General features: G+C 47.0%; 1 protein-coding gene across 1 annotated transcript in view; it reads right to left on the reverse strand.

The window, feature by feature from the left end:
• The window catches only part of GABRG3 (gamma-aminobutyric acid type A receptor gamma3 subunit), a 585,376-nt gene that overhangs the window by 287,282 nt on the left and 287,770 nt on the right, over positions 1-10,324 (reverse strand). Inside the window, exons 2-3 of the mRNA XM_023519287.1 lie at positions 6,409-6,629; positions 3,863-3,945 (exon numbers count right to left, since the gene is read on the reverse strand). Of these exons, the coding sequence (XP_023375055.1) occupies positions 3,863-3,945; positions 6,409-6,629 (304 nt within the window). The remainder of the gene's footprint in view (positions 1-3,862; positions 3,946-6,408; positions 6,630-10,324) is intronic.

The raw sequence follows: 10,324 nt of genomic DNA on the forward strand, positions 1-10,324 counted from the left end.
GTCCAGGAGTTGGAGGTTGCTGTGAGTTGCGATGCCATGGTACTCTACCCAGGGGGACAGTTTGAGTCTCTGTCTCAAAAAAAAAAAAAAAAAAAAAAAGCCAAACTTTACAGATGGGATTGGGACGTCAATCAGTGGAAGGAGCATGGTGTTGGACATATAAAGATTCTTTGGCATACAGTGAAGAATTACTGTCAGATCCTAATGAGAAGAGACCAGGTCTTTAAAGTATGTGCAAACCATGTTACTACCAAAACAATGGAATTAAAACCCTTAAATGTTTCAAATAATGCTTTAGTTTGAACTGCCTCCGATTATGCTGATGGTGAAGCAAAAGTAGAACAACTTGCCGTGAGATTTAAAGCTAAAGATGTGGCTGATTTTTTAAGAAAAATTTGAAGAATGTCAACAGAATTTATTGGAACTCCAGAAAGCACATGTATGACTGGCAGCAGAATTATCAAAGGAGGCCAACCCTGTGGTGTTTTTTGATGTTAACACAGATGGTGATCCTCTAGGACGTATAACCCTGGAACTATTTTCCAACATTGTTTCTCAAACTGCTGAGAACTTCCGAGCACTGTGCACTGGAGAGAAGGGCTTTGATTTCAAGAACTCCATTTTTCACAGCGTTATTCCAGGTATTGATTGTCAGGGGGAAGATATCACCAAGCATGATGGAACAGGAGGAAAGTCAATTTATGGAGACAAATTTGAAGATGAAGACCTTGATGTGAAACATAACTTGTCCTGGGTTGCTGTCCATGGCCAATCAAGGCCAGGATACCAATAATTCTCAGTTTTATATAACACTGAAAAAAGCAGAACATTTGGACTTTAAGCATGTAGTGTTTGGGTTTGTTAAGGATGACATGGATACTGTGAGAAAGATTGAATCATTTGGTTCTCCTAAAGGTCTGTTAATAAAAGAACAAGTATCACAGAATGTGGACAGCTATAAAATCATTGATTTTCATAGTAAATTTTTTCTGCATTAGCAGTTGAATTATGTTCCGCTTTTGAAAATGAATGTTTCTGATGTATAAATGTAAAAATGCAGCTTACAGCTGTTGTCACTTTTTAAAGTGTTATAATTGACCTCGCATGGTATAAAATAAAAGTTTTAACACTGGTGTAAAAAAGAAATAAAAAGCTCCTGTATAAGACTGCAATGGATTCCTACCTGATTTATCTACCTCTAGTCATTCTCTTACTAGATGTTTTTAATGAGCATTTTAAGTTCACAGAAAAACCGAGTGGAAAATACGTAGACTTCCCATACACCTCCCTGTGGGCCTCCTCGAGCCTCGGCCACTGTCAGCAACCCCAGCAGAGTGGACGTTTGTTACAGTCAATGAGCCCACTGACACGAGCATCAGGGCTCATTCTTGGTGTTCCACATTCTGTGGGTTTGGACAAATGTATCAGGACGTGTATCCATCTCTGTGGTGCCACACACAGTACTGTCACTGCCCTAAAAATTCTCTGTGCTCCCCTAAGCTTTCCCACTCCTTCCCAACCCCTGGCAAACATTGATCTTTTTCCAGTTTCCACAGCCTTGCCTTTTCCAGAGTTGGAAAAGGTCACATGGTTGGAATTATTTAGGATACACACATTTCAGATTGAATTTCTTACTTAGCAACGTGTACTTTAGGTTTGCCTGCGTCTTTTCGTGGCTTGAAAATTCATTTCTTTGGCGTGTGACACCCACTGCCTGCACGTAGCACGCACTTGCTTACCTCATCCAACTACTGAAGGATGACAACTTGGTTGATTTACAAATTTTGGCAATCACGAACAAAGCTGCTTTAAACACCTGTACGCAGGTTTTCACGCAGACACACTTTTTCAGTTCATTTGGGTGAATGCCAAGGAGTGTGCGAGGATTCTGTGTTTCATTCTGGGAGAAGCTGCTGAGAGGTCCCCAGAGTGACTGCACCACTCTGCAGGCCGCCAGAGACAAACCGAGTTCCTGCCGCTCCCCAGCCTCCCCTGGAGGGAAGCGCACAATTTGGCTCTTACACAGTCTCTTTCACATTATTGCCAAACATAATTTGGCCATGTCTTTCCCTGATTTACAGATATAATTGCTTTTATTTGCCCACATGTTAGGAGTGCCGCCTTCTGACACCCATGCAAGGCTCTGGGCACCTGCTTCTGCAGTCACTCACCCCACCTCACACCACACCACACCAGAGACTTGGAAACAGACATCAATCTCACAGACCATTCCTCCAGCTGCATCAAACTTCTTTTGTTACTTTATGCTAATTTCCAACTAATTCCAGAAAGGCATTAACTGATATTAAGGTTTTAGTGTTTCCTTGAGCAATGTTTCTGAGTTCCTTTTAAGAATTTAAATTACGCTATTTCCATACAAATCTTTTAAAAACAATCCCTGTAGGTACTTTCCTTCCTGGAAGTCTTGTAACTTATAGAAAATCTCCTGGAGCTGAACTCTTAGACGGAACTGGAACTGAATTCCTGGAACTGAACTCTTAGAAGGCTTCACAACCCTTTAAACTTTAAAGTATGACAGGAAGATGGAAATTACTGAAGGAAGAAACAAGGGTTCTGGTGGGAACACTCACGTCGCTGCCCGTGGGCCCCCCCAGTCTCTGCTGGCCAGGGCCTGAGCTCCCAAGAGCCCCAAAGCAGTCAGCAGCAGGAGGAACAAGGAAACCATGGCAACCATGTCTCACACTTCATTGTAGGTTGAGAAAGAGATCTACAACATCCAATGAAAAAAGCCACAAACACTTATGCCTGAAATTTCATCAGGTATGTTTGTCATGTTCCATATACGTTATGTTAAAGAAAGCCAGTAAAGGTAATTAAGTTCTTATCAGTCAAACAGTAAGTACTTGTGATGAATTCATTGAGAAGGAACCATCATAAATTCACACTCAATGGAAATATTTTCTTGACTTTTACTTAAAAACTTTATACATAAGCAAATAAATTTGCTAAGTTTAATACACATGTACTTGTGTACTTAAGGTCTTTGAGACTTTGTAAGTGATTACTTGTTAGCTATGATGATATTAATCATAAGTATGACAGTAGAGGATATAATACTATAAAAATGACATCACCCTAAAGAGGTTCAATGAGACATATATAGAGAGAGAGATATATATTTTTTAAACCATATTGTTTTATTTAGAAGAAAAATCACCTTGGTTTAAGACAACATTAAATCTAAAAGTACTGCATAGGATTACATATGGTCCCAAATAGTACCCATAGCTCATTAGCATAAGGGACTCTGGGAATTCAACCAGTCATCAATTTCTGAATCCTTTGTTTTTATTATTGTTCTATTTTTTTCTGTGACAGAGTCTCATTCTGTCACCCTGGGTAGAGCGCTGTGACACTATGACACTCACAGCAACCTCAAACTCTTGGACTTGAGTGATCATCTTGCCTCAGACTCTCAAGTAGCTGGGACTACAGGCGCCTGCCACATTGCCTGGCTATTTTTAGAGATGGGGGTCTCACTCTTGCTCAGGCTGGTCTCAAACCCATGAGCTCAGGCAAGCCACGCGCCTTGGCCTCCCAGAGTGCTGGGATCAGAGGTGTGAGCCATGGTGCCCAGCCTGAATCCCTTAATGTTATCTATCATGAATGGTTAAGTTGCTCACAGCTTGATCAAAGTTACCTATGTTCTAGACATAACAAGATCTAGAGTGAAAACCCCCAGGCAGCCAATAGCAAAACCATTATCAATGTCCTCTGCTTATACAGTGGTGACACTGTCATCAATTTCATGACTGTCTCCCAGAAGGCTAGATGCCTCACGCCACACTCATGCCCCGAGATGCCTCACACCGCACTCACGCCCCGAGACGCCGGTACTCACAGCTGGAGAAGACCAGCGGGCAGGAGTGCTCGTCCATGGGGAAGTTGTGCAGCTGCAGCTGGCACTCGGCATTGATGGTGAGCCTGCGGGAGAGCAGAGCATCACTCTGGAGGGCGGACCGACCCTGCACAGCTCTGGGGCGAGGTGGGGGCAGGGGCAGGGACAGGGAGGGAGGCTCCTGGACTCAGGACCCACCCAGCAACCCTCTCTTGGCAATGACCCCGTCCATTTGGTGAGACCGTTAGGTTCCTTTCCTACTGCTGTCACTGTTTTGCCTTTAACTATGGGCAGCAGAGGGAATTCTAGTGAGTCAAAGTCCAACTGTGTTTAGAAACATGAGCCAAGACAGAGAGGAAACAAAACCAACTGTTGTTTTGAGTGTTACATCCCTCAATACATCTGAACATCTCAATACATCTGAATTACATCCCTCCTCCATGTGGAAACTTGTGAGTTTGTCTAAATAGGTAGCAAGCCAGATTAATCCCCCTGTGAGGGGGAATTCCCTATTTGGACAACTTTCCCTATTTCGGAAGGTGAGTGGTGGCTCTGCTAACAGGGACGCTGCATCCTTCCAGGGCAGATGGGCCTGTAAGTCGGAGTCGCGGTGAAGGGCCCAGGACCGGCAGGTCTCCACTCTGCCTGCTGGGGAGCAACTCCACTGAGTCTCATTCGTGCCGCTCTAAGGCTGATGAGGACACATGTTGGACAAACTCCAGCTCTCTCACCTTATTTCAGCAGCACAGTCCCCTGCAGTGGCTTTTACTGTTGTTGTTTCCTGTCCGGCAAGGCTTCCCTGAAATCTTAAAATCCCAAGATCTGGCCTGGCTTGGTGGCTCATGCCTGTCATGCCAGCACTTTGGGAGGCAGAGATGAGAGGAAGCTAGGAGTCTAAGAGCAGCCTGGGCAACAAAGCAAGATACTATTTCTATAAACAAACTTTTAAAAATTAACAGGGTGTGGGGTTGGGGGGCACCTGTAGTCCCAGTTACTAGAGAGGCAGAGGCAGGAGGACGGCTTGCCGCCAGGAGTTCCAGGCTGCAGTGAGCTACAATCAGGCCCCTCTACTCCAACGTAGGGCATAGAAAGATGCCCTGTCTCTTAAAAAAAAAAAAAAAGAAATCAACCAAAAAGTCCCCTCTCATTTTCTGCTTATTTTCATCTCCATTTGCACTATGGACGCTTGTTTAACACTAGGAGTCACAGATTTCTCCTGGTCACAGATCATTTGCGATAAAAAGCTCAGCCAGGGGGAGTGTGACAGCTCAGGGCCCTGGAGGAAAGGGCAGCTGAGGGTCCTGGCAGTGGTGTCCACTTAGCCTGAGGAAGGAGAGCTATTACATTCTCCTGAGCTGACTGATGAGGAAATATCTTTTTTTGAGACAGTCTCACTCTGTCGCCCCTGGTAGAATGCCAAGGCATCACAGCTCACAGCAACGTCAAACTCTTAGGTTCAAGCAATTCCCGTGCCTCAACTTCTAGAGTAGCTTGGACTACGGGGGCCTGACAGAACGCCCAGCTATTTTTAGAGATGGAGTCTCACTCTTGCTCAGGCTGGTCTGGAACTCCTGAGCTCAACCAATCACCCGCGTTGGCCTCCCAGAGTGCTAGAATACAGGCATGAGCCACCATGCTGGGCCCCGGAAGTGCCTTTAGATATTGGGGGCACAGGCTATAAGAATCTGGAGTCCCCAGGGACATGCTGGGTTTCAGGTAGGTATATAAGAATCCTCAGCACGGGTATGGCTTAAAATCCATGGGGGTGGGGACCTCAGGCAGCAGGAAGGGTCACAGCGTGAAGTGACAGGGGCCACACACAGTGAGGACATGGAGCAGACAGCTGAGAGCTCACCGGTGCCTGGGGAGCAGTGGGCATCCCAGAAGGTGGCTGGGAGCTCCCCGAGGCTCTACCTGCTCTGAGGACCCAGCAGTGTGGAGAGGCATCCCACAGACACCGGCCAGCGGCAGCCAAGGTGGCCTCACTGTTATGCGTTCACTTAGACTCAGTATCACAGCACAGAGGCCTCGGAGAGAGGAGTTCCCAGGGGTGACTCTGGGAGTGACAATGTGTGTTTCTGCAGCTCCTCTTACCTGGCTGGTCACTCTGGGAGGACCTCCCCGCCTCTAGGCAGACCCCTTATAGGGTGCTAGGGATGCCCACCCTTCCTTGAGGTCTCCCACTGGGCTCTAACTGCTCAGTTAATTAGCGCTGAAGATAGCTGCCTTTTCCCAGCAGGAGGGTCTCAATATATCACTGATAATGTTCATAGCCCACTTCCAGCAGATGTATTCTGATGAAGAAATGAGTTTCTATTCTTTGGAGGTCATTTTTACACCTTTATTTTTATCTACGTGCTAGCAGAACAAACTCTTTGGGGGATGCTGCAGTGTGTGAAATGTGAAAAGGAACTCAAGAGGTAAAAACAGGGCCTCACACCTGTGACCATTTAAATTAAGGGTCCAAAATCAGCCCACAGGAGGGCTGGATTCAGCCACACACTCAGACAACCAGACCTGAGCAACTGAGGATCCAGGCGGCTTCCTACCTCAGGGTGTAAAGGATTTTCCCATCGTTCCAGATCCGGAGGAGCTGGTTGGGCGTGGTGATCCAGTGAGCCTCAGCGGTCTTAGAGTTTCGGAAGATCGTGTCTGGAATCCAGATTAACCCCACCATGTTGCTGTTCAGGGTGAGAATTTTCATTGTGCTGTTGAATCGAAGGCGACTGTCTGTCCAGGTCTGAGCGAAAAATATATCAATTTGGTATTCCTGCAACAGGCAAAGGAAAAACAAGGCAGCTTGATCAGTACCTGCTCTGGATGCCCTGACTGCTTTGTTAAGCCTTTGTTTTATCCTCCTGTTGTATGTGCTCACTACCGAGGTCTCTTTCTGAAGTGCCCAGCTCAGCACAGTCAGCAGTCAGTGGAGGCTAAGGAGTAATAGCCACTGACAGTGAAATAACGTAAGTATCACAACACTTTGTAAATGTAAGATTGCAATAAATATCTAAAGCAGGATGCGGGGCTCAGCGAGAGATGCTAGGACACGTTTCAAAGTGTGGAAGCGGACCCTACATTTACGAGTTCAAGCTTTGACAGTTAGCGTGAACTACTGAAGTCTCCGTTGTCCAGTCTGTAAAAGGGCACAAGGCTACATCTGTTTCCTAAAAGCGATATAAAGATAAAAGGAAGTGGCTTGGCGCCTGTGGCTCAAGCGGCTAAGGCACCAGCCACATACACCTAAGGTGGCGGGTTCAAATCCCCAACTCGGGCCCGCCAAACAACAATGATGGCTGCAACCAAAAAATGGCCGGGCGTTGTGGCGGGCGCCTGTGGTCCCAGCTACTTGGGAGGCTGAGGCAGGAGACTCGCTTGAGCCCAGGAGTTGGAGGTTGCTGTGAGCGTGATGCCATGGCACTCTACCCAGGGTGATAGCTTGAGGCTCCATCTCAAAAACAAAAAAAAAAGATAAAAGGAAGCAACAAGAGGGGTGGCCCTCCATGCCTGGCATAAAGGAAGTGACCATGTTAGTTCGTATAACATCATTAGTATTGTTTACTTAACAGTCTGCTCAGACAGCACAAACACAACCACAAAGTAAGAAACAAACAGCCCGGAACTAGGGGGGGTCAGAGAACAGCCACTGAAGCCACGGCTGGTTCCAGCAGCAGAGTGAGGAGCTGCGCATTTCAGAGGCAAAGGCCCAGCCTCAGCCCTTCTCAGGCTCACAGCGCAGGATGAGACTTTGTGGGAACCACCAGAGTATTAAGCTGGGACTGAGACACCAGGGGACCCAGAGAAGGGTCTTTGGATCTGGGTGAGGCCACTCCCCTAATCACAGTCAAGAATTATCATCAGGTCCACGGTAAGAAGGGTGTAGAGACTGAGGGTTAGAGATTTTTAGATCTTTCTCAGTTATTGTTATGTAATCGATATTACAAATACATTACTTTCACAGAGTTAAGAGTTCTGTAATTCTCTACAAATCCTGCAGGTATCCTTTCCGTTGAGTTTCCAGTTAAAGAACCTTCTAGTGACTGGAATAACAGTTCATAATTCAGCTGGTCTGCCTTTGACTAATCTGGTCATTAACGCCTCTGCTGCACTGACCCTGCCAGGCCCTGCAAAACCACGGAAGGCTTAGCATGGAGCCCACGGGAAAGCCCTGACCTCCTAGGTCCTCGGGGAAGAGAGTCTTTAAATACTTTGATGGTCATATCGCTGAGAGGAAAAATATGTGTTGTGTGAGTTAGGCTTCTAGTTCTAGGGAAAAGAAAAGGTATCCAAACCTCCAACAGGGAAGGTACGAATGAGTCATGCACAAGCACTTTATCAGACAGGGCGAAAATGGCAGGGAAGGGCAGCAGCCGGGAGCAGGTTCAAGGGAAGGGCCCCAGAAGCTCAGCCACGTTGCAGTGACAGGAGCTCTGTGATATCCCAGCAGCCACAGGGTCCCTCTCAAGTCCCCATGTCTGACTAAACCCACCTGTGGGATTAATGGCCAGGAGCTCTTCCCTGCCTCCCAAAACGTGTGCACAAGCCCGTCACTGACAAGAGTCTGAGCCCAGAGCCACACAGAGAAAGTGTGTGGGGGGAGGGTGGGGGGGTGGAGAACAGCCTGTCTAGTGGGCAAGGGTTGGAACGGATTAGCACGAGTTGGCCGCTCTTGACTGTGCTTGGTAAGTTATCACAAGAAGGAAATTACCTTGGAAAGAACAGGGCAGTTTGAAAGCAGTTGTACAAAAGAAGAGATAGCACTCTCAGGTCTGGAGAGGCAACTGCTTCTCAGCCCCATCCGTAAAGCAGAAAGTGAGAATGGCCTTGAGTGTTTAAGCCTTGTTGAAACAGCTTTGCAGAAATAATCAAACTCATTGTTAAAACCTCTCAGTGGAGTCAGGCTGTCACTCTGCAAAATCTTTAATTATGCAAATACAGCTCAAGGGAAAGAGAACAAGGTGTGGTCTTTATTATTATTATTATTATTAAATCCTGAGGCTGGTAGGGCCAAGTGGCCTGTACTTAATTTAAGAGAGAAAGGGTAAAAAGGAAGCCAGGGAAGGGGAGATCACACACACACACACACACACACGTACACACACACATATACACACGTACACACACACGGGCCTGCAAGAGCGGAAGCTCAGAGTCACACTGAGACAAGACCTACAGATGTGGCTGTACCTGAAATTGGCTCTGGGGGCAGCAAGCTGGCTAAGTTTTAAGAGAGGGAGCCACAAGTCAGGAGCAGAAGTGACTATGTGAGACTTAAATGTGGTTTTGCATTCTTGTCTTTCAAGGGCAGACCAGAGCCTGAAAGAACGGCCTGGACCCAGGGAGGCTCACTCTCCATCTCCCACTTCACTATGACCAAAATGGCTAATGGAAAAAGAATGAACTCCTAGACCATGGAGTAGAGACCCATGGAGCAGACAGTCCTCTGCAGCCCCTCCCTGGGAAAGGAAATAGAGCATAATCAAAGTGGACCCCTCCTTCCCGGGGACAGAGCCCACTCAGGGTCTGCCCAGTGGGGTCTCAGGGTGGCTGCAAACCCATGAGTGACTGATGGGTGACCCAACCCATCCTAGCCTATTATACACTCACATGTGGGTAGGAGAGAGTTTAGGAAGCTCCTGCATGACAGGAAAACAGAGTCACCAGTGAAAGGGGTGGCCTTGTAAAAACTGCAAAAATAATAGAAAAACACCTCACCCTACAATTTCCTAGTAACAGTTAAAGATCAATCCTGTAAGTGCTCTTGCTAACATACCCCCTTCCCAGTGGGAGGTTTGTTGTACAGCACTTCCTAAAAGGGCTGAACAGACAGAAAAGAAATGTAAATCTTTCTTTCCAAATCCCTTTATTTCAGAATCTGCTTTTCACAGAGTTCCTGAGTTAACAGCAGGGAAGGAGCTTCAAGCTTCAGCCATATTGACAGGGCAGCCTCTTCCCATCTCCTGAGATGATTCAGACAACCTCATCTCCAAAGAAAGGAAGGGAGCCAGCTCTTGGACTGGGACGGTCTTCTGTTATCCACTGGCTGGCGAGGCCGAGGACCGAAGGAGCAGACGCAGCGGTTTCTAGACTGCAGCCCCCTGAAAACCACAATCTCTTGTTCTCTGGGCTGGCTTTCCCTTCTCTTCCTTTGGGATGACACACCATCTCCTGCTCTCTTTTCCCACTCTCTTTGACTCCCTCTTTCCTCCAAAAAGATAAATCAAACCTTTTACTTTTATAGATCCTAATCTCTGTGAGAGGCATTTTTCCCCACCTGTAATCTGAGCACCTGTGAAGCTTTCCACCCTACCGACAGGCACACACCCCACCTGTGAGGTGAGCACCTGTGAAGCTCTCCACCCTACCGACAGGCACACACCCCACCTGTGAGGTGAGCACCTGTGAAGCTCTCCATCCTACTGACCACACACACCCCACCTGTGATGTGAGCACCTGTGAAGCTCTCCA

This window comes from Otolemur garnettii, unplaced genomic scaffold (assembly GCF_000181295.1).
Source record: "Otolemur garnettii isolate 467f Iridium unplaced genomic scaffold, OtoGar3 scaffold00170, whole genome shotgun sequence".
Classification (NCBI taxonomy): Eukaryota; Metazoa; Chordata; class Mammalia; order Primates; family Galagidae; genus Otolemur; species Otolemur garnettii.